Here is a 24,002-nt window from a genome sequence, read left to right as displayed (position 1 = left end):
ACCGTGCCACCTGTTCTTAGGAACTATCTCTCCATTAAAAGGAAACTTGGAAACTCACTCTGAATAGTGGCAGAAATACATTTTGCTGAGTCATGGGAAGACTAGGCTCTGCTCCCATGAGGATTGACAGCACTGACGCCAGCTATACAGGCACATATGCCTACCCCTCACCCCTCAGGTGTGGCCATAGTTGGCTTCCAACCCACCAGCCTAACTAGATTCCGCCCATGACAGTCAGGAGCTGAACACCTGTACCGTTTCTCTAGGTTGTAGAACTGAACTGCTGACACTGTGTGGGGCTATAGCTGGAGGCCATTCTCATTTGGTGGGCTGCATACAAGAGGAAAATGGAACTCCTTGGCAAAAGCATCAAAACTGATTGGGGGGGGGGCGGTACTACAGAACTAAGGACATTTAGCTCCCAGTCTCACACTGACAAGCCTGGGAGAGGCTCCACCTGCAAAAAAGAGCTGGCCATTCCTCAGACAAGCTTGACAATAGAGACATGCGCTTTACCGCTGACTACACAGCAAGTGCATGCAAAGGCGCTGTGTGTCTTGCTCCAGTAATGTCTGTTTTTAGAAAAAAAAAATGGCCACTGCCAGCACCCAAGGACTCTGCACACACTAGCGGCTCATCTAACAGCAGTGAAGTCGGTGCCACAGTTGGAGACCTTCTACATCCCAGCCAGGCATCAGCCACCAGCACCGACGATGCTCTCCAAGATTGATGGCCACAGCCTCTTGGGGGCCTCAGAAGCAGTTAATCCTGTCCATCCTTGATTTCATATGAGTATATAAAGACAAATTGACAGTGTAATTCCATCTGGAGGGACCTGACTGATCCTGGCTCCTGCCTCAGCATGGCCTCTGTGGCACTGCTCCTACCCATCAGCCAGCAGGGGCCAAACGCTATAAACTCAATAGCCTGGATTGACAGTATTTAAATGACCATGATGCTTAGACAAGGGTAACCTGCAGCAACACCTGGAGGCCAGGGCACTGACTCCAGATTCTTAGGCTCCGTTTTCAGCCACGTCTCAGTGCAGCTTGGAGCTTGGTCCCCAGAAGCTTCCCAAGTCTGGCGGGAGTGGGAGGTCACCCTTTGTTGTCCACCACCACCCACAGCTTCTGTGGCTACTTCCCAGGGAAAGCTAAGCTCAGCAAAAGGCTGCGTGGCATTCTCACTTTCTGAGATTGAGGTAGCCGGCCTTCTGGATGAGGTTCCTGTTGATCTGTGGTGTAGCCACATCGATGTCTGGAGTGTAAACAGATTCATCGACTGAAAGCAACTCTTGCTGGGACACCCGCATCTTGTCTGCCTCAGCTTCCAGTTCCACCTGAATGCTTAAGACAGAAGGCTTCGGGTCAGTCACTCTGCACAGGCCAACTCCCGACTCCTAAGCCATGGGTGGCAAGGCCGCTGCGCCACCAAAGCTTCCTGCACTACAGATGGACCCCCCCAGCCTCCTATGTAGCCACAGCACTTATGCCCAGAAAGCTCTATTTCCAGAAGTGATGTAAGCCTACCATCCAACACTGGTTTGGGGGGTACCACACTCAGCTCTGCTGATGCAGACTGTGAGCCCATCCTCAGGGTCCATGCGCAGGTAGCTTATCAAAGTCCAGCCATCCCCTAAAGGAAGGGATGGAACAGCACTGCCTAGCTTAGGGCTTGAGAAGGCTGCAAGAGATAGGAATGACCAGGAAGTACCAAGGTTCAGCAATAAGCCAAGGCCAAGGCTTGTCCTACGACAGTCATAAACTGCTCACTGGTCAAGGATTGTTCACAGAGAGTAACGAGGCCAATGCCCAGGCTCTGGTGTGATAGCCCGGGCTTTACATGCATGTACGCTGGTGTGCAAACATCTTGGAGCTTTTGCTTGAAATGAGAGTTACTCTTTTTGCCTCACCATTTACTGGTGACAGATGTAGGTTGTAAAGTCTGGGACACAAATCCCAGATGGCCCACACATCTGAGGGTGCACACTAGAGAGAAGGAATCCCACTCCACATGAGGTTACCTAAGACTGAAGCAAGGTGGTCCAGAGGGAGCAGGCAGGTGTGTGTGCAGCTAAGACATGGACCAGTTTCTCAAGGTCAGTGCTTCAGGATGTCTCTTCCCTGAGCGTGGGCCTTCCACCAAGCTCCAGTTCATCTGAGTGGGGGTTTGGGTTTTCTGACACTTGAATGGACTGGGTACTCCTCTACTGAGATGGGGGGACTGGCCCTGCAGGTCAGACCTCACTGGCTTAACTTGCTACTCACTGCCAAGGTGGAGAACGGTTTTTTTGTTTGCTGTGTGTGTGTGCCTGTGTGTGCAGGGAGTTGTTAAGGAAGGTCTCGCCATGTAGACAAGGCAGGCCTCAAACTCACAGAGTTCGCCTACTTCTGCTTCCCAAGTGCTGGGATTAAAAGCATGCGCCACCGCACCCAGGCAAAGTGGAGAATGGAATAGGAGGACGACCACAGTACAGGGTTGGAAAGGAGGCAGTCCGTGCACAGACCCCACTGAGGCTCTCCAGCTTGTGTGGACAGAGTAGACTCTTAAGGACTGTCTCCAGAGACAAACTCATGTATGCCGGTGTGGCATATGGCACACAATTCAGGTTTTAGTAGCTGCTTTGCTCTCCCCAGCCCCATACAGTCTCAAAATCCTAAACCAATCAGGAGCTCCTAAGACCCCAATGAACATAGAAGAAAAGGAACTGCTTTTAACTGTTGCTTTTCACAGCTGGCCATTTTTAAATTTAAAAAGTGTGTTTTTTTCTAATATGCACACAGAAATGCATCACCTTGGGGTTAAGGACTAAAAAACAGCCTAGCTCTTCATGGTAGCTGACACCTGCTGCCTTGTATGGACCTCAGCTGGGTTCTGAGAACACGTGAACACCTACGATACCTGTGTCCCCTGCAGAAATGCAAAACTTTAATGCCAGCACTAGACGCTGCCTGAGGCCTCACATGCGGGCTGCACCTGCATACACCGTGGCAGCAGAAGATCCCCAAGCCTACAGAGTAATGCTGGTGTTTATTCATCGACATGAAATCAAGTGCTAAGAAAATCAGCTTTCTGCCAGGCAGAGTGATGCACACCTTTTACCCCAGCACTCAGGAGGCTGAGGCAGGCAGATCTTTCTGAGTTTGAGGCCACTCTGGTCTACATAGTGAATTCCAGGCCAGCCAGGGTTAAAAAATGAGACCCTGCCTACAAAACGACAAAAGAAATCACTTCAGACTTACGAGACAAGGGGTCCTCTAAAGAATGACGTTGTGTACCTTCCTCTAACAGTCCCAGGGATCGAACAAACAGCAAGGGGAGAAAGTGAAAAGGGATTTCACAAACTGCTTCCCAGCATCACTGTGAGTGTGACCGGTACCCTTCCCGCTGCTGGCTACTTGGCAAGGCCAGGGCCCACTCTTGATGTTCAGAGCCTTTGGTGGCCTTGGGTTTGAGCAAACTCCTGCTGGGCCCTCTTAAGTATCTGAGATGTTAACACCTTCAAGAAAACGTTCTCATTTTCCACGTGAAGTAAGACCCCACATTCTTTTTTCCCCTTTGTGTATTTCCCTCGGTGGAGGCAGAGTCTCCTGTGCTCTGGGCTGGCCTTGAACTCGGGCCTTCCTCCTCCCCCCATTGTTTTGTACCACTTGAACTGTAACACCTCAACTCCACCCCTGCCAAACTCCAAGACACCCCGCAGTCTCGATAGGTATTCAGAGAGCGAGACGTCCGTGCTCAGGGTGAAACTAGTATGCACAGGTGGCTCACGAGCCACCTCACAGCCCTCATCAGGCGCTGAAGAAGGGGAAGAGGCAGGGCGAGGGCAGCAGTACCTCTGAACCATGTCTGCAATGGAGGATAAGAAACCGTCCATGCTTTTGGAGAACATCTCTGCTCCTCTCTTGAAAAAGTTAATCTGAAAGATACAATGGCAGCATTCTGAACATCAACCAGGAAGGGAGTGGACCAGTTCCCTAGTCATGAGACGGTGTGGGGACAACAGACGTGGCTGCCAGCTCCTTCTTGCTGGCAGTGTGCCAGCATCTCTCCATCACTTCCATCACACTGGTTGAGAATGCTCAAGTTTGTTAGTGGGGGAAAGGGGAGCCTGGCAGCCTTGGTGAAAGGCGGGAGACACCAGGAATAAAGAAAGGTATGAACCCTTGGTACTTACTGACAGTTTCAATCATTACAGCTGATAACCTTGGGACCTGCCACGAGGCGCTTTCTCTTCTCTAAGTTCTAAACTGGGTTTTCCCTCTTGCACTAAGTAGAGAAGAGCCATGCGGACAGATACTCAGGACCAGGAGGGCATGGACAAGCATTTGATGGAGGATAGCACGAGGTGTCCACCCACTGCTGAGGGATGCCACCTGCCTGAGCACACTCACTGGGCCACACACAGCACAGCCGTGGACCTTGGCTACATGGACAGATGATGGCTTGAGCTATGACAAATGGGAAACTGCACTAAAGACAAAAGCCATTTCCAACCACAGCACTAGAGGGAACCTGGCATCAAGCAGCTGCCAAAACAGGTGCAGCACACCTGCTCCTCAGGGTTTGGGGATGGACGCTTTCTCTGCCCACGGGAAAGTGGCTCCTAAGAGACCTGGGAAGTTGGACGGAAATTGTTGCTGCTGGGCTTTGGAGTGGAAGGAAGGACTTCCTGCTTCCTGGGACTCCAAGGCGATCCTCACTTCCCAGGTCTAGGTAGCGAACACTTGTGAAGGGCCAGGCATGGGAAAGAGAAGACGTACTCCCGCTGCCCAGCGTGAAAGGCTCAGCCTGCTTCTCTGGTGACAGCGTTCCTAAATCTGGACCTGAGGGATGCACTTCACGTGCCTCGTGACAGGCACTAGGAGCTGTGAACCAAGATCCTGGAGACGGACAGACCTTCCTTAGCATTTCCTCATCGGGAAGCTGTGGCCTGGGCTATGGGCACATAACTGAGGTTTCTCCCTGAAGAGGCCAGTGGGTGTTAGCAGCAGGGTTCCCATGCCCTTCCCTCTAGTCAACACCCGGGAAAACACGTGCACCAGTGTCCTTAGGTCACGGAAGGGTACGTGCAGCCAATGAGGAGGAGTTTCCCCTTGTGGTAGTACACACATGGGAGGCTCTGGCTTGCTGACCTCTGATTCAGATCAACCTATAATTCCCATTTCAATCCCTGCAATGTCAAATACCAAACGATACTCAGCAGTTACTTTGCAGCTTTTCAGCCAGCGTCTGCATTGCTGGCAGCTCAGCATCTGGGGTTTCTCATCCCTCCCGGCTGACCTCCTTTGGGCCTTGGGCTTGCTCTCCAGTTACTGTGAGGCTTCGGGGCTACCCAATCCCAAGCGCAGGACGAACAGGGTATCTACAGCTCTGCTACCTACACTTACCTGCCAATACCATATGTGGGTCATTTTATGCGCCCTAGGAGCTGCATAGGGCTGCTAAGATGGCTCGGTGCACCTGACACCAAACCTGATGACCTGCGTTTGTTCCGCAGAACCCATGTGAGGGAAGAAGAGGATTCCTGCACTTGTCCTCTTACTTCTACATGCATGGCATGGCATGTGCACATGCGCGCATGTGTGTGCGCACGCGCGTGCGCGCACACGCACACCCACACATGACTTTGGAAAGACTATACAAATGATAAAACCTCAGTACTGAGGCTTGATCTCCAGCCTCTTTTCTGGGGACCAGAGAAGCCACAGCAGAGGCCACACAGCTCCCTAAGGTGGGTGGTGAGGCCTGAGCTGTCTCGGTCTCCACCAAATGGGCCTGCGAACAGCTGGGTGCAGTGTTCACACCATTAGCTAACATAGGCGGTGCCCATAAACACTGATACCCAAGGGCCAAGATAAAGCACATGCCTCTGAGTCACCCAACAACTCATGGGTCTGGCAACACGAGCTCCGTGAGGAGTTAAAAGCTCTGCAGAGAAGGGACTACCAGTCCTTGTCTCGAGTGAGGAGAAGTTTCAGATGAAACATGAAATGTCCCTCTCCAGCCCTCTAACCTGATGCTCCTCCTACCAGCAGCTGATGGGATGGCTCTGCCCTCCTAGGCCCAGGGGCTACATGTGAGACAGAACCTACTCTCTACTCTCCTGTGGCCGATTGACAACCATTTAAGTAGCCTGGCTAGGAGAGGTAGTGCCGTCCTTGGTTGTGTAAAAAAAAAAAAAAAAAAAAGCATGGAACCTGCTGGCTACAGCCTTCAGGTCCTGTGAGACTGTCCCCGGCCAAGCGAGCTCCAGGGGCTGCAGCTTTTCCCCGAGACATCACACAGACCCTCCCTCTCCATGTTCCGGGGCTGTAAGTGGGCAGGGATTACTGCCCCAAGGCAAGGGCTGCTAGGCCAGTAAGGGCTCGCAGGGCCTAACTACAGAGAGTAAAGAGCAGGGTTGTCTGACAACACCAGGCCAGCTGTCGGGTCCAAGCTGTAATGCCCAGCACAAGGACAGAGGGACAGAGTCATTTGGAGGAAGCTAGGTGCTTTGTTGAGGGCTGAAGCCCCCAGCAGGACAGTGCTTATTTTTGGATTGCCCATCTTTATTCAGATGACAGAGAGGATAGGTTGCCCCATTCAGATAATACCTTGCAGGTGTAAGCTGACTTCAGAGACCCCGCCCCCCAGGGCAACAGGTAGCAACTGTATTAGGATGACAGACAGCTGTGGTTTGCTGCTTAAGGATGCCCAGACTCCCTCTTTCCCTGAGTGAAGCTAATAAGATATTTCTTTTGAAACATATGTAATTTTAAAATGCATACAAAAGTCAGAGATGAGGCCAGGTGGTGGTGGCACATGCCTTTAATCCAAGCACTTGGGAGGCAGAGGCTGGTGGATCTCCGTGAGTTGGAGGCCAGCCTGGATTACAGAGGGAGTTCCAGAACAGCCAGAGCTATTACACAGAGAAACCCTGTCTCGAAAAACCAAACCAAACTAAAACAAAACAAAAAGTCAGAGATGCTCATGTGTGTTTTAAATTGGTAACTGTCTTAGAAACACTGTCTCCTCGTGTCATTTTCAGTTCACAGATTATCAAATGGCCTAAGATTGCTGGGCGTGGTAGCACATGCCTTTAATCCCAGCACTCAGGAGGCAGAGGCAGATGGATCTCTGTGAGTTCCAAGCCAGCCTGGTCTATAAAGCGAGTCCAGGACAGCCAAGGCCACACAGAAAACCCCTGTCCCGAAAAACACAAAACAAACAAACAAACTAACTAACAAAATGGCCTAACTTTCTGGCCACATGCCTCTTGGACAACACAGGGGCTGAGAGACACAGAGCACACAGCTCATGCTGGCCCCTGCCACTGTCTGTGCTCCATCACGCACATGTGGCCGGTGGGTCAACATCCTTAAACTGGAGAATCTCTTAAGACAAACTTTCGGTAGATCACTAACTAGGGGGAAGAAGGTGATTGAATCCTGCACAGACTGCAGAAAGCACAGGCACACTTTGCCGTGCCCCCGGGGGAGCACGCTGGCATTAACTGCAGGATTCACAGCCAGGGTGAGCCTGGCAGCGCAGAGCAGGAAAGGAGCACGCACACCTGCCGCCTAGCTAGTTATCCAGCTTGGGTCAGGATGAGCCTGCAGCACAGGCTGTGAAAGCAATGTGTGTGCACGCCGGGCTCTACACCAGCCATGTAGCCTGGGCAGAGAGCTGCAGAACCGGAGCTGGTGTTCTTAGGTGAGGGACAGGCAGGCAGGCTCTTCCCTGAGAGAGGCTTAGGATAGGGCCATAGCTTCCTGAGCATGTGGCCTCACAGGTCCAGCCTGGCTGGAAGCACTCATCAGAGCTGAGCCCCAGGACCGTTCCCAGGATAGTGTGCCTCTGTTTCCATGACGACGCTTTGGGGAGGGACAGCCTACCTGTCCACGGGCAAAGCCTATCAAGGGTTCCATCATGGCCATCCGCTTGCGGTACTGCAGTGCGTTCAGCGCACAGTAGTACTGAAGGGACGACAGGTGCTGTTTCCGGCGGGCAGCTGCTACCTCTTTCCCAACTTCAGTCTTCACCTGGGGAAGGGGAAAGGGAAAACTTCAAGTTGCACACTGGGTCTGAGAACCCTGCAGGAGCACAAGCCTTCGCACACATCTGGTTGTTCCTCGTCAACGTTTTTATGATGAGCGCAGAGATAAGGTTCCATCGTGGCTTAAAAAGGAATCCCAGCAAAATCACCAAAGAGACAGCACCTCAGTCCCCAAGACTGTATAAGGCAAAGCCAATATCCTCCTAGCGGCAGTGCTCAGTGCTGCTCTTCGGGAAAATGATCCAGCAGGAAGTACCAAAGACACACACATTTGGTTCATGCAAAAGTCTATAGTCAGTCCCAGAAAATCATTTTTGTTTGTGTGTTTTCGAGACAGGGCTTCCCTGTGTAGGCTTGGCTGTCCTGGACTCACTTTGTAGACCAGGCTGGCCTCAAACTCCACCTGCCTCTGCCTCCCAAGTGCTGGGATTACAGGCGTGCGCCACCACACCCGACTCCCAGGAAATAATTTAGCTCAGGGAAGTTGTGTAGCAGAGGTGAGAAGTGTTTGCTTGAAGATTCAGCTGCCTGAGGTAGCAAAATGCCTAGAAAGTGGGGCTGACACACCAGCCAGCAGCCAAGGCAAGGAGCTCCTGACTGCAGGAGTCGGACAGCTGACAGCGCAGCACAGAAGCCAGTCAGCACAGGAGTAGAGTTGGCAGTGGCTCCAAACCGGTGCTTAGAATTGTGAGGAGGTCCACACAGGAGGGGCAGAAAAATCTGAAGGTCCAGATACAAGAAAGAGGAAGCGCTCCATGCCACAGCATTGACGCCACATGTTTACAAGAGTGACAAAAGGAACTGAAGTTGATGAAGACTCCAAAGGAACACTCACCCTCTCGTTCTCCTTCTTCTTGGGGAGCCTGCTGTATTTTGCCATTGACAGGTCATGCTCTAAAAATAAAAGACATGGGAGCATCCAGGAGGGTCAGAGGGCAAGGACACTGATTGTCTACCCTGCCCCCGCTAAGCTCATGCACAGCCAAAGCCCATGGACCTGGGCTGGAAAGATGCCTACCATTGCTGGCAAGTCCAAAGAGGTCCTTCAGCGTGCTGACTTCTGAACGGGGGAAGGAAAACACGTTAGAGTTAGAGCAACGAAGATGCAAGAACCATGCGAAGCCAGAGCTCTGGCTTCCTGAGAGGAGCAGGGTGCATGCTCTGCCCACAGGCCCTCAGTCCTCAGCTCCCACAGGCCTTGGCCTGCTGGCTGCAGTGGCACGCCACACTCAATGGTCTGTAATGGATATGGACTCCTGGGATGGGTAGACAGGACATGGTCAGGTACGTGTCCTGGAAACCTGGCCTACAAGCTGGAGCCCTCAAGTGTCTTAGGCCATCTAGCACAGAGTCTCTTGTTGCTACCACTGTAGAAATCTCAATTATTAGTCACCAGTGGACACGCTGCTTGTGCTAGTTAAAAATGACACGAACTGCTACACTGCACAGCCCCAAGCCAACTCCAGTAGCCATGACCCCACAGCGAGGCACTGTACCCATCATCGCGCACCAAGATGGCTTAACAATCCCAAAACCAAAATGACAAAAAGGTCACTGGAGAATGATGATGGCCCAAGATAAAACACTGAAGAACACAGAGGCAGACCCTGGAGGAGTGACGGCTCCCACCTTTCTAACACAACAGAACACTTTATGACCTCTATGCGCCTTCTTCCTTGGCTTGTATGTGAACCACCTACTCTTCCCCGGGGCGGGGCTGCTCCACCTTCCGCTCCTGGCATTCTTTCCTCTCTACCTCTACTTCCAGCTACAGCACGTGGTCTTCTGACAGCTTGTTAGCACCTCATGCTCTCCTTGGGTACACTTCCGCTGGGGAACAAAGGAATGAAAGGCAGTAAAGCCAGTTGTGGACACTGGTATGATATCATGAAGAGGCGGAGGTGGGAAGATCACAAGTTCGAGGCCAGCTTAGGCTAAACATTTAAGGGACTGGAGAGACCACTCAGTGGCCAAGAGCACTTGCTGCCCTTTTAGAGGACCCCGGTTTGGTTCCTAGCACCTACATGGTGGTTCACAGCACCTGTAACTCCAGTTCCAGGGCATCAGGATGCCGTTTTCTGGCCTCTGGAGACACCAGGCACACAAATATACAATCAGGCATAGTACCCATGTATATGAAACAGATGATAATTCACATGTTAAAAGGCAGTAAAATGTATGTCTAGGCACTGTCTCAGCAGACTCCCAGATTCACGTTTGGCTAAGGCCAAATACTTCAAGTTTATGTTTTTCTGTCATGAGAAAAGGGTGATATGATTAGATGGTCACAGACAAGAAACTTCTGTGTTTACTAGTAATTTGCTAAAGAATGGCCATTCTAAGCAACTGCAAACTCAGATGCTAGACTGCAGACGTTGGTAAGGAGGGCCACCAGCGCAAGGGGTTCTGGGCACGTTCAGTCTAGGCAGCCCCTTCTCACCCCAGCAGGCAGGAGACAGACCTGCATGCAGCCTAGCAGGTAAGTTATTTCCTCTTTTTTCCCTTTAGATTTTGTTTGTTTGCTTGTTTTTGGAGACGGTTTCTCTGTGTAGCCCTGGATGTCCTGGAACTCTCTTTGTAGACCAGGCTGGCCTCAAACTCATGAAGATCAGCCTGCCTCTGCCTTCCCAGTGGTGGGATTAAAGGTATGGGCCACCACTGGCAGGCTTTCTTTTAGATATTTTGAGGCAAGGTCTCATGTAGCCTAGGTTGGCCTCGCATGTAGTCTGTAGCCAAAGATGATCTTGAACTCCTGGTCCTCCTGCCTTCATCTCTCGAGCAGTGGGGTTACAGGTGTGCACCGTCAACCAGTTTATCTCTCTGTATTTCTTTTTCTTTTTCTTTTTCTTTTCTTTTTTTTTTTTTTTTTTTTGGTTTTTGAGACAGGGTTTCTCTATGTAGCCTTGGCTGTCCTGGACTCACTTTGTAGACCAGGCTGGCCTCGAACTCACAGCAATCTGCCTGCCTCTGCCTCCTGAGTGCTGGGATTAAAGGCGTGCGCCACCACACCTGGCTCTCTTTGTATTTCTTAATTATGAAGTGTTAGGGCTGTCAAGGTAGCACTGGACAGAGCTTATAGCAGTTCACCATTGTCCCAACCTCAGTGACACAAAGCGAGGGAGAGCAATTCCATTTTTAACATTTGTCCTTACATCTACTACCAAAGCTTCTTCACCTAGAAGAGACTGTAAGCTTACATGTATTTTAAATTAAGGTTATTATTTTTTATGAATACAGGTGTTTTGCCCACATGTATGTCTGTGTAGCGTGTGCATGCCTGGTGCCCATGAAGGCCAGAAGACAGTGTTAGAGCTCCTGAACTGGAGTTATAGACAGTAATGTAAGCCACCATTGGGTGCTGGGAACCAACCCAGGTCCTCTGCAAAAACATCCAGTGTTCTTAACCTACTGAGCCATCTCTCCAGCCCCAAGGGAGTGGAGATATATAAATGTATGTATATATGTATGAATATATATGTATATAATATATATTATATATTTTTTAAAAATTAAAGCTGCATTTTGGGGGGTCAGTCTTCTTATATACAGTTCTGTTTGTTTGTTTATACTGTATTTTCTGGCATATAAGACAACCCCTATTTTAACTTTTCCCGTTAAAATACAGTTTGCAGCCCAAGTCTGCTACACTCGGCATGCATTGGAAGAGGGGTAGTCTTACACAGCGAGTATATCCCGAATACCATATTTTAACTGGAAAAATTAAAGTTGGGGGTAGTCTTATATGCCAGAAAATACAGTATGTTTCTTTTTCATTTTTGTTTTTTGCTTTCTTTGAAACAAGAACTCTCTGTGTAGCCTTGGCTGTCCTAGACTCACTTTGTAGGCCAGGTCTGCCTTGAACTCACATAGGTCTACTTGTGTCTGCTTCCCTGAGTACTAGGATTAAAGGAGTGCGTCACCATGCCTGGCTTCTTTTTCTCTTTTCTAATGTGAAATGTCTCACAGATTTCCATGTCTTTGTGCAGGGGCCATGCTAATCATCGTTATTGTTCCAATAGTCACGTACAATTCTTTACTCTCTAAGTAATAAATGCAATGAAGGACACGAGCATTAGGACATTCTGATTCAGTGTCAGTGTTCTACTGCCAATCTTTCTCCAGAATAATGCCTCTAATCAATATTCATTTGGATGACTTTTGATTTCAAATACATCTAAAATTATTGTAAGGTTCTTCTTCAGGTTAAGAACTAAAATTCACATAAAAAGCTACCGAAGAGTGGATACAGTCAGATTCCCTCACTCACCCCTCAGCATGAGCTTCACAGGCGTGTGCTCACAGCCAGACCCTAAGAGTCCTGGGTGCTCACATCAGCACCTCCACAGAAAGGCCTAGCACCCACCATCCTTCCCTTTCCAAGTGTGCACTTCATAGTCCAAAGGATTCATGTTTTCCAAGAACGCTGCCTCTGCCTTGGCATCAACTGTCTAGTTAGCCAGTGTTATAGTTCACTCGAACTCCAGCGCAGACCACCCGCACCCGGGAACCTGCCCTGAGCACCTAGGCCCAACAAGCCGACAGGTCTCTGGAGTGCTTCTCCGGTCCTTGGCTATCCCTTCTGCAGCCTCGCTGCATGACATTACAGTGATCTGCCTCCATGCGTGTCCCTTTGCCTGTGCCCTCCCTTAGGGGAGCCGGGAATGTGCAGAACCAAGCAAGGTTTGTAGAACGAGACTTTAAAAAAGCATTCTCAATAGCCATGTGCTGAAAGGAATGGGCAGTGAGAATCACTGGTAAGCCAGGGAACATTCCGGAGGGAACTGCTCTGCTACGTTACCTGTGAGATCCTTTTCCCGAAACTGTATAACCGGGAGAACCATAGTGTCTGCCAGCTGCTTGGCCAGCTCTGTGTGGAGACCATTGAGCTGAAACAAAAGGACTTAGCTGAGAAAATTATACACGCTAGTACCGATATGCTTTCACTACAGCAGGGCATCACCAGACACTCCTGTATGCCTAGGTGGCTCAGCCGCTGTCCTCAAATACACCCCCTCATAAGACATGGACGGAGACAGGCCTAGAGGTCTAATGACCAAAGGCAGGGCCTGACCGTGGGAACAGTGAAGCGTGCTCAGGGCATCTCCGGTTCATAGTCCTCTCTGCTGTTGGTGTTCTTGAGCCAGGCCACACCCCTCTAGAGGCCACACAGTGGCCTGGCTGGCACTAAACGCAGGTTGCTGGCAGGACTATGGCTGGCCACCTCACCAGGCCTCCCAGCAACCTCACTCACAAGGGCTGTAGCCACGGCAGCACAACTAGCCTGCTAGGAACTGAATGGGGTTGGCCAGTAGATCCATGGAGGGCAGTGCCAACAGGGCTATGATGTAAGTGTCGGCTTTCCATGCTGTAAACCTGAGTTTTCACTCACCCTGTGGTGTAGGGGTTATTTATGACCCCCGTTTTACCCACAGCAAACATCTAAATCCAAATGGCAAATGAATGGCACAGCTGGGGTGTAATCATGGCTAGGAGAAAAATCAAATTTTCACCACAACACAGCAGTGTGCTTGGTATGTCACAGTGCCGCCCAAACCACATGCTCTATGGACTAGGCACCAGTGCTGACCAGTGGAAGGGACTGTCGCTAGTGTGGGTGACTAGGGGCAAGCAACTCAGGATCGTTTTTTGAAGTCAGCACTCAGCAAGGCTGCCTTCAACAGCGACAGCCGTGTATGTGCCATTATCCCAGGCCTGCACATCTCCTGCGGGGTTTGCTGGGGTCAACCCTCTGCCAGGTACAGAAACACCATTAATGTCTCCTTAGCACGGATGAAGTGTGGCAACTTTCTTCTGGTAGACAGCCATACCAGTCAACGCCACTGAGGTGGGAGGGGCTGTGCTTTCCCTGGACTGACTACAGTAAGAATCTAATGTTTTTCAGCAGCAGCTGACTGAACATGAACAAGCGCTCCTACTATGCCTGTGGCTCTGGGCTCTGCGACAGTGGGCAAGCAGGAAAGTGATCACGCACGTCAGGGGGACAGGCTGCCTGCCTGATCACTTTCTTGCTAAGGAGGGGGTTTATGTCATCCTCCTCTCGGGCAGCATGAGATGCAGAGGCTGATGACTACTGACCCCAGTAACTTCGCTGAGGAGAGTGCGAATGGCAGGGCCCATCTCCCATGTGCTTCAAGATGCTCTGACAGGAAATGGTGACTGACCCTCTGTGAGGATAGGGGAGGAACTCAAGAGGAAACTTCTGAATGGCTCACAAGGACGGTCTCATCCCAAGACATTCTACTAACCGGGCCACCTCCATCCCTCCTGTGTGCTCAGCTGCTCTCCTTCCGGGGTCAGCTGGCTCACCTCTAGCAGTTCACCCAGATCTGGTGCAGACAGGGAACTACCTCAACAGCTAATTCTCGTCTCACACCTCGACCCATCTGGCAGCTCACTGTGTCTGTCCTTTGTGCTGTCACTGGGAACCACAGCGAATCCCCGAGTTGTGAGCCATTCCTGCAAATGACTAAGTCCCGATTTTAGCCAGTCGGTCCAGTACCGGAAGCCTGGGACTTACACCTGGCACCTGAGGAAAGGACATTTTTGTAGAACTGGGCCCATAGCTGGGGCACCCTAGGCTTATTGCAGGTGTTGCAAACCCAGCCAGAGGAAACAGTTTGGTTGTCTTTCCCCCACTGGTGACTGGGACACAGTGAAGAGCTCAGAACTGGACGACCTACTTACTATTCGGTCTCTGCTGCCTTCCACAAAGCCCACCACAGAGTAGGTGGTCTGGCACTGCTGACTGAATGGCGCTGCGGTCAGTGAGCGCAACTGGTGCAGCTCTGTCTGCATGTCACTACCGTGGCTCAGTGCCTGGCCACTGCGTGTTCTTTCCTGCTCTTGCCATCTTGTTTCTGATGACAACCGCACTGCTAACTCCTTGAAAGCCCGAGCTTCCTATACTCCCCAGTGTTGCAAAGGGTCTTGGCACCAACACTACGAGAGCTCTGAGGCTTTGATGTTAAACAGTGCTGAAGCCAAACCTAGGGCCTTGCACAGGCTAGGCAGATACTGGACCACTGAGCCATATCCCCAGCCCACTTAAGATTTTTACAACTAAGATTTATGCAATTTCCTATAACCATGGTTTCCCACAAATACAATAAAAGGCATAGGAAATCTTTTGTAATGGATTGAACTGGGCCCCCATCAAAGGACACATTCACCTAGAACACAGAAAATGAGAGCTGCAAATGTTAACAGACATCTTAAAGGGAAAGCACCCTGAATTTCCAGGTGGGCCCTGAGTTCAGTGACAGTATCTTTATAAGAAAAGATACGTGCAAGGAAGGCCCATTAAGTCATAGGGAGAGCTGATGGATGGATACTGCCACAAGGGAAGGCCCACCGGGAGCTGTCACAGGGAAGAAAGGGTCTGCCTAGGCCCCACAGGATGTGACCTTACAGATAACTTGAGCTAGTCTTCCAAAACCTCAGGAGAATGAACTCCTGTAGTCTGAAGCAATCTAGCTGTGGAAACATACCAAGGTAGCCCCGAGAAACCAGGAAACCAAATGCTTAGAAGTCCTTGCGGTCTATTTTCCCTCCAAATCCCAAACACAGCGCTGATACCACCTCCGTTAGGGATTGAACCTCCGAGGACGTAGTCTAAACTGCAGAGAGGGCCAAACCAGGGATGAAATAAAGTTCATAAAGGAAAACTTCCATGTCTTACCTCATCCACCACTTTGGAAAAATAATGTAGTGTAGAAATTACTTCTTCGTCACCTTTGCCCAGAGCAAAGTTCTAGGACAGAGAGAATTAAAAAGCCAGGTGTTAAATGAACCCAAGAATTCACTCTGGAAACTCAGCCACCACAAACCTGATGCTGGGCCCCACTTCCTTTCCTCTCCCAGGGGCACATCAGAGGCTGTCTGCCTGGGAGTGGTACCAACACCCCGCCCTGGCCACATCATTCTGTCTGAACCAGATGATATGTCCGGGTTCTGTCCCAATGGCTGGTACTGAGTGGCTTGGCCTTCCTGGAGACCAGGAGCTCTCGTGGGTAGTTGATTAGCTTGAAGGACCCTCACGGAGGCGTTGGGATGGTCCCTGTTACAGTTTATCAGGAGGAAAAGATAAAAGGGAAACCCATTGGGGAAGAAGGAAAGAAGAGAGGGAAGGGAAGGCTGCGGGGCGCCTTTGGAGATGCCTCTAAAGGGCCTCGTTGGGTCCCAAGCACTGCACAGCACTGTCAAGTTACCTGTTCTTCATACGCCAGGAGCTGCCTCGAGAGCTGCCGAGTGGCCAGGCACATCTCATTCTGTGGGGAGAAGATCAGAGCACAGCGGGTCAGGGTCACCGGTGTGCACCAGCACTGAAACAGCTACCCCAGTGCAGCCTCGGCAAGGAACGTCTCAGGAGCTGCCTGCGGATGGCAACCGCAACTAGGCTGCGGAGCACAGGGGTGACAGCCATGTGCAGACTCAGGGCCCAGCTTCGGCTCTTACTGGAGGGCTCATGGGAAGGGTGTGGCCCTGGGACCTGGCACCAGTGATGGCTGTGACAGAATCATAGCCAGCCCCACGTTCCAGAAGAGCAGAGGAGAGCCTTGCCTGAGGAGCCAGAGTGCCTTCGAGGCTCTCCTGCCAGCTCAGTGTCTGTCCTGTCCCCGCTCCTGTCATCCTGGCCTCTGGCTATACCAGCTGACCCTCCATCCTCCCAGGACCAATACAGCAGCAGACTGAGAAGCTAACGTGTCTTGTTCTGAGGCTGTGTTCAAGCTGCTCCTCAGTTCAGGGTTATCCCAAGATGGTGCCAGAGCGCAGAGACCCTGCAGCAACAGGGCACCAGGCAACTTCTGTGGCCTTGGCTTCCACTCATTCTTTCTCTGGGGCTGCTATTCCTTCAAGGACAAGTCCTGCACTCAAGGGGACCTTTTTTACCAGACCTTTTATAACCGGACCATGGTTATAGGACCTTTTTTTACAGGCATGGGTGTCCTCTGCCTGACCTATCAAACAGTCAAAACCCATTTTCTGGGACCTTCTCGACAGACACCGGGCTACACAGTTCCCTGGCTACCTCCACCTGCCCTTAAGGAGCAGGCATGACAAAGAAACATGGCCCTCTCCCTCTTCCCCAGAATAAATACAGGCAAAGGCCCTGACTTCGACTGCCTTACTTTGGAACTGACCACAACTGGCAGTCACAGGGCCAAGGAAGCAGGTGGACAAACAGGACAGTATTGTTTGTTTGGGTGAGGCAGGCAACAGTTCTGAGCACACAGCACCTGCTCAACAGGTTTGATGAACAAGTGTATGAACAGGTCAAAAGATCCATCTGGCCTCCAAGTTTAAAACAATGCCTGCAACCCAAGGTGAGCAAAAGTAACCGCCTAGCTGTACAGGGACACATCACAAAAGGCAATAAAATACAGAGGCTGGAAGAAGTGGCCGACCCACCAGCTACAGCACTGATGCTCTGAAGAGGGGGTCTCATTCATGGGTTATGCAAAAAGTCCCTTGCTTTAAGTAAGATGAGCTTGTCTGAGGCTGGCCCCTGTGGGTTGGGACTGGCTGACTCAAAAATCATTAAATAGTAGCAAATTCTGACAGGTGCTTACTTCATACCAGAAACTATACTATATGTGCCACCTTGTTTAAACTTGATACCCCTACAATGCAGTTTTTAAAAAAGATTTATTTATTTATTATGTATACAGTATTCTGCTTGCATGTACACCTGCATGCCAGAAGGGGGCACCAGATCTCATCATGGATGGTTGTGAGCCACCATGTGGTTGCTGGGAATTGAACTCAGGACCTCTGGAAGAGCAGTTAGTGCTTTTAACTGCTGAGCCATCTCTCCAGCCCCATATAATGCAGTTTTAAGATAATATATATTTCTTTCATTTATTTGAAAGTGTGTGTGCATATATACTGATGTCTGCATATGTGTGTGTGTGTTTACACAGATGTCTGCAGATGCTCATGGTGGCTGCAAGAGGGCTTCAGATCCCTCAGAGCTGGAGTTACAGGTTGTTTGAAGCCACCCAGTGTGGCTGCTGAGAACCAAACGTGGGTCCTCTGGAAGCACAGCTGTGCTCTCTTAGTTGCTCAGTCGGCACCACAGCCCCTCTGTAGGACAGGTCTAAATGAGGCTCAGCTGCCTGCCCAGTGCCACTCAGCTAGTTGGTGGCGTGGCAGGGACACGAGTCTGGCCTAATTCTAAACTCCACACTGTTTTCCACAATCTCTTCTTCAGCATCTCACTAAAACTCAGGCTGGACTCAAACTTGCTACATAGTTAAGGATGACAAACTTCTAGTCTTGCTGGTTCCACCTTCCATGACCCTGGCTCCTTCTTCATCCTATAGTAGTGCTCCTTCTTCATTCTATAGTAGTACTCCTTCATTCTAAAGTGGTGCTCCTTCATTCTAGAGTAGTGCTCCTTCTTCATTCTATAGTAGTACTCCTTCATTCTATAGTGGTGCTCCTTCTTCATTCTATAGTGGTGCGCCTTCATTCTATAGTAGTATTCCTTCATTCTATAGTAGTACTCCTTCATCCTATAGTAGTGCTCCTTCTTCATTCTATAGTAGTACTCCTTCATTCTATAGTGGTGCTCCTTCTTCATTCTATAGTAGTACTCCTTCATCCTATAGTAGTGCTCCTTCTTCATTCTATAGTAGTACTCCTTCATTCTATAGTGGTGCTCCTTCTTCATTCTATAGTAGTACTCCTTCATTCTAGAGTAGTGCTCCTTCTTCATTCTATAGTAGTGCTCCTTCTTCATTCTATAACAGTGCCCCTTCTCCATTCTATAGTAGTGCTCCTCCATACTGAATCCTTCCTGAAGCAGTCAACACACACGACAACCTCCTCTACACTCAAACCAAGCAAGGGCCTCAGTTTACCGATGCTTCTGTGAAGTGCTCAGAAGAGATCTGAAAACTTTCTAGGGAGTTTCTGTGTGACAGTGAGCTCATGCTGAATGAATGACAGTCAGGTGCCAACAACACAACTCCACAAGACCTCACGGAGGTAGGACACAGCGCACAGAGCCCAGCAGTTCCTGCCACAGTGACTGGGGACAAGTGGCCTCGGCCAGGTCTCCCCATCTGTTTGGCATATCAGGCAGCTGAGCTCCTGCCCCCCCCCCCCCACGGGGGCTCTCTGGGAAGCAAGCACTCACAAAGGGCCTGCTCCTGCCCAGAACTGAGCACAAAAGGGGGCTCTCAGCCCAGTCTCACTCATCCTCAATTCTGACTACACGATGGCTTCGTCAAGCCCCCTGCCGGCATCAGCTAGTGAATTTACCCTCCGAGAACAAACAAAACCTGTGAAAATGGGAGCTTGGGCCAATATGCAAGTGGCAGTTCTAAGAGGGCCTCTTGTTAGGAACACAAAGCTCACATGTTCCTAAGAGCAAGACAGCAAGAGAGGTGGCCCCGCATTTAGATCCTAGTGGAGTTCTGAGAGTAACACCATGGGGGTTGGGGGTGCATGCGCTTCTGTGATGGAGTAACACCATGGGGAGTGGGGTGCACGTGCTTCTGTGGTGGAGTATCACCATGGGGGTGGGGTACATGCGCTTCTGTGGTGGAGTAACACCATGGGGAGTGGGGGTGCGTGCGCTTCTGTGGTGGACTTGAACCCAGGGCCTCAAATGTTAGGCAAGGCTCCACCTCTGAGCGGCACACCTGACGTGGTCCTGCAACAGCTCTGGGCCCACTCTCTACACTTCACTACTTCCCAGGAACCCTTAAAAGATGAGCTGGGGCTAGGGGTGCGGCTCAGTGGCAGAGGCAGAGAGCACGTTTAGCTGCAGGGGGATTCCAATTTGATCCCCAGCATTTAAAAAAAAAAAAGAGAGACAAGCTGAGAAAGGGTTTGCAGACAGCTCCTCCTCTGTTAAAGAACCTTTTGTCCTGTTGCTAAGGCAGAGACAAGGGGCTAGCAAGCCTGACAGGCAATCTGAACTTCTGGCAAGGGACCGCCTATCTTACCGTGCCAGAGAGGCTACTGCCTGGGGCGCCACCTGAAACCACCAACGGCCTCTGTGGACAGCACCATCCATGAGAGCTATGAATGGTGAGGTGGAGGAAATCCACCTGGGATCAGTCATGGACAGCCGCGTGCTTGGAGGTCTGTTCCAGGGGGTACAGACATGGGGTGAGGTCAGGAGATTAAGAGGCGCATCACCCTAGTCCTCAAGACCCACAGTGGGGGCCTGAGGTAGAAGTACAAGAGAGGAAGGTGGCTGGCAGGCTGGCAGGCATCCATGGGCAGCAGGCAGTGGGGTGAGTGGATGAGTATGTGGAGGCAGAGTACCCTGTGGTAGAGTGGAAGACAGCATGGGAAGGGACAGGGGACAGGCTGGTCAGGAGACCACATGAGAACCTGACTGAGATACCAAAACATAACTGAGGTGAGCCAAAGAACTGCCCGGACTCTTGAGGCAAATGGCAGCGGGTGGTGAGGAAGGCAGAGAAGACAGAAGTGTCAGGCCTCAGCTCAGGGATGAGGAGAAGCATGGGTCTGTGATGCCAAGGGTCCAGCTGGGATGGTGGCTTCCAGGTGGAGAAGACCTGCACCTAGTCCTGTACTGGGCATCAGGAAATGGCATCCTATGGGGCTAGCAGTCTACTATGGGACAAGAAAGCCCTCATCACTCCTTCCCTGTTCAGACTACTGAGTGCCAGGCCACTGGGCGCACAAGGGCCCTCTGCTAGGAAGGGAGAGAGCGTGGGAAGGAATGGAGTTAGAGACACTCTGTTGACACTCAGGGGCAAAGGGGGACCCCAAGCACAGTACAGTGAGCTGTATAGACAGCCTGGCACACTGGGGAACAGCCAGAGACAGGCTGGCAGGGTAGCTGGCCCTCAGCTTGAGGAGGCTCACCTTTGCAGGTGGTCACCAGGAGCATCCAGAGATGGGGAGGGGGAAGGCTATAGGACAAAGAAAGCACTGAAGCCGGGTGCCTTCCTGCAGAGACCCACTGCTTCCCAGAAAACCCAGGAAAACCTTACACAGTGGCAGTAGAATTAAAAAAGAAAACCATAGTTCCAAAAGAGGCACATACAATCCCTGGCTGGCCATCGCTGGTGATCCTGCCCAGGGGCTAATGGACACCACCCAGGGAAGGCTCAGAGAGAATTCTAGAGAGCAGAAAGACTTAAGACAGAATAGCTCGGCTTGGAGAGACGGCTCAGAGGTTAAGAGCACTGGCTACTCTTCCAAAGCTCCTGAGTTCAATTCCCAGCAACCACATGGTGGCTCAAAACAGTCTATAATGAGATCTGGTTCCCTCTTTTGGCCTGCAGGTGTACATGCAAGCAGAACACTGTACAAACAAAAAATAAATAAATCTTAAAAAAAAAAAAAAGACAGAACAGCTCCATGCAAGAAGAACTATTGCAGGAAGTCAAAGGAGGGTGAGGAAGGGGCTTGTTCGGGGGCCAGAGGAAGAGAGTTGTGGGGGTGCTGGGAGAAGCCCAGGTGCTGCCAGGGGCCAAGGCTGTGTGCCAAGCACTAGATGGGCCCCAAGGCAGGTGAGATGGAGATGAAATCGCTACACCACTCAGAAAATGGCTGCTGGACCTCGGCCCACATCTTACAGCAGCAACTCTCCAGACAACCCAAGGACCAGAAGAAAACCCAAACACAGTGACTTATCTTGCCGACATCACATGGTCACATGGAAAGTAGACAGGACTAGAGTTCTGACCTGTTGGGTCCAGGGTCAGTGCTTAGCCCTGTACCCACAGGGACAAGCCATGTCATCTTGAAGGCCTCAGAGGCTGCGTGATGAAGCACTGTGGACCCCGCCCACATTAGGACCAGGCAGGGGTCAGCTCTGCAAAGCTGCTTCCGGAGACCTTTCAGCTCTGCCCCTCCCACCTGAAGCTGCAAACTGCCTCTCAGTCTCAAGCAGGCAAGGGACCCTGCCCTACTGCTTGCCAGGACTGTGACATGTGCTAATTAAGACAATCTGTATTAAAAATTAACGAAACAGTGCCAGGCATAGTGGCGCATGCCTTTAATTCCAGCACCGGGGAAGCAGAGGCAGGTAGATCGCTGTGAGTTCAAGGCCAGCCTGGTCTACGGAGTGAGTCCAGGACAGCCAAGGCTACACAAAGAAACCCTGTCTCAAAAACAAAAAACAAAAAAACAAAAACAAAAACAAAAACAAAAAAATTGAGGGAGGGAGGAATGTGAGGATACAAGGGATGGGATAACCATTGAGATGTAATAAGAATAAATTAATAAAATAAAATAAAATAAATTAACGAAAGGAGGACAGTCACTCTGGGTTCAAACACTAGGTCCCACCTCCAACAGCTACAAAGTCACCAGGCTCAGGAGCCAGGCTTGTTCTGTCTGGACAGGAAAAGCCTCCAAAAGGCAAAGCCTCCAGCAGGAGCTACCATTGTGGAGACCAGTGTGTCCAGAACAGAGCACAGTGCCCAAGAGTGACCTCAGGCTTTTCCCATTCTGCCACTCACTGGCTGTGTGGCCGGAGGCAGTCTGCACAACTTCTCTGAGTCTTAGATTCTTCACCATGTATTCTAATAACCTTTAATTCAGAAAACTAAATGAGGTAATGCACGGGAGCGCCTGACCCGGCGTGTGACACTTGTGTGTGTCTAAGGAACAGAAGAACCCTGCCTGCCTCCTACAGGCTTCTCCCCCTGCTGTCACGAGCGCACACCATGGCCGACTGTTCCATGGCTCCCCAACAGGGATGGAAACTTATTCAGCTTAATGTCTGTCTGTCTGTCTGTCATCTATCATCATATACCTATCTTCTATTATCTATCTTTCTATCTATCGTCTATCTCAAATCTTCTATCATCACTTATCTATCTCTCTATCTATCTCTCTATCCATCTATCACATTGTCTTTTACATTTATTTGGTTTATGTGTGCGAGCACACCGAAGTTAAAGACAGCTTTTGAGAGGCAGTTCTCTCCTTTTGCCACATGGGCTCAGAGGCCTGAACTCGGGTCTTCAGGCTTGGGGGCGAGCATTATGACCTGCTGAGCCACCATCTCTCCCGCCTGAGAACTTTCCATCACGTTTAAATACTTTTACTCCCCTTAGCTCTCATCTGGGCCTCAGCTTGATGATATGCTGTTTCCACATCCAAAACGGGATTTTAGGGTCCATAGTTTTCAGATATGTTTGGGGTTCAGTATTTCTACGCCCCTCAAGTTTGGTGAAGGACAGCTTCAGAGCTGGGTGTGGTGGCACATAACTTTGTTCCAGGCCAGCCAGGGATGCATAAGTAAGGCCTCATCTCAAACAAACAAACAAACAAACAAAACAAAGCAAAAACCCAAAACAGCAAAGAGCAGCTGCAGATGTGACTGGATCAGCCTGCTTTGCTGAAGGGAAGTGAACAAGTTTTAACTATGGTTGTTGCTTTGAAGAGCAATTCACCAGGACTGGAGAGTCAGGCCAGCAGCTAAGAGCACCTGCTGCTCTTGCCAAGGACTGGAGGTTGATGCCCAGCACTCACGTTAGTGGTTCTCAGCCAGCTCCTGGGGATCCAACACCTTCTTCTGCTCTCCAGGGACACCCACAGATATGTATGTATACACCCACACAACGCACACCACATATACAACAAACACACACCACATACACACATACCACACACACAAACACATACAACAAACATACCACACACACACACACACGCACCATAAATATATACACACATACAAAATTTTAAAAACTTGATCTAATTTATTAAAACACTGGCCCAGACCAAAGGCACCTACCAAAGAGGCTTGTCTTCTATTAGAGGAGCCAATTGGTTAAAAAGAACTGCCAGTTTCACTAACCCTGCCGGCCACAGGGAGCCAGCCTTCCTGACCACAGCCAGAGGCATCACTCACCCAGCCCCTATCTCAGTCTGACAGCTGAGACATGATCTAAGCAGTGCTCTCCTAAGCCTGAGTGAGTCCAGTGTTAAAAAAATATATATA

The 24,002-nt window shown here is 50.5% G+C and overlaps 1 protein-coding gene across 2 annotated transcripts in view; it reads right to left on the bottom strand.

The window, feature by feature from the left end:
- Positions 1 to 24,002, bottom strand: part of Appl2 (adaptor protein, phosphotyrosine interacting with PH domain and leucine zipper 2) — a 50,837-nt gene that overhangs the window by 11,980 nt on the left and 14,855 nt on the right. For both annotated transcript variants that reach the window (XM_051139690.1, XM_051139692.1), the window contains exons 3-10: positions 16,267 to 16,326; positions 15,738 to 15,809; positions 12,837 to 12,924; positions 9,057 to 9,098; positions 8,874 to 8,932; positions 7,878 to 8,024; positions 3,837 to 3,919; positions 1,188 to 1,346 (exon numbers count right to left, since the gene is read on the bottom strand). In XM_051139690.1, the coding sequence (XP_050995647.1) occupies positions 1,188 to 1,346; positions 3,837 to 3,919; positions 7,878 to 8,024; positions 8,874 to 8,932; positions 9,057 to 9,098; positions 12,837 to 12,924; positions 15,738 to 15,809; positions 16,267 to 16,326 (710 nt within the window). The remainder of the gene's footprint in view (positions 1 to 1,187; positions 1,347 to 3,836; positions 3,920 to 7,877; positions 8,025 to 8,873; positions 8,933 to 9,056; positions 9,099 to 12,836; positions 12,925 to 15,737; positions 15,810 to 16,266; positions 16,327 to 24,002) is intronic.

The sequence above is a fragment of the Acomys russatus genome, chromosome 31 (assembly GCF_903995435.1).
Source record: "Acomys russatus chromosome 31, mAcoRus1.1, whole genome shotgun sequence".
NCBI classification, from domain to species: Eukaryota; Metazoa; Chordata; class Mammalia; order Rodentia; family Muridae; genus Acomys; species Acomys russatus.
The sequence above is the reverse complement of the archived record's forward strand: the minus strand, read 5'-3'. Positions and strand labels throughout refer to the sequence as shown.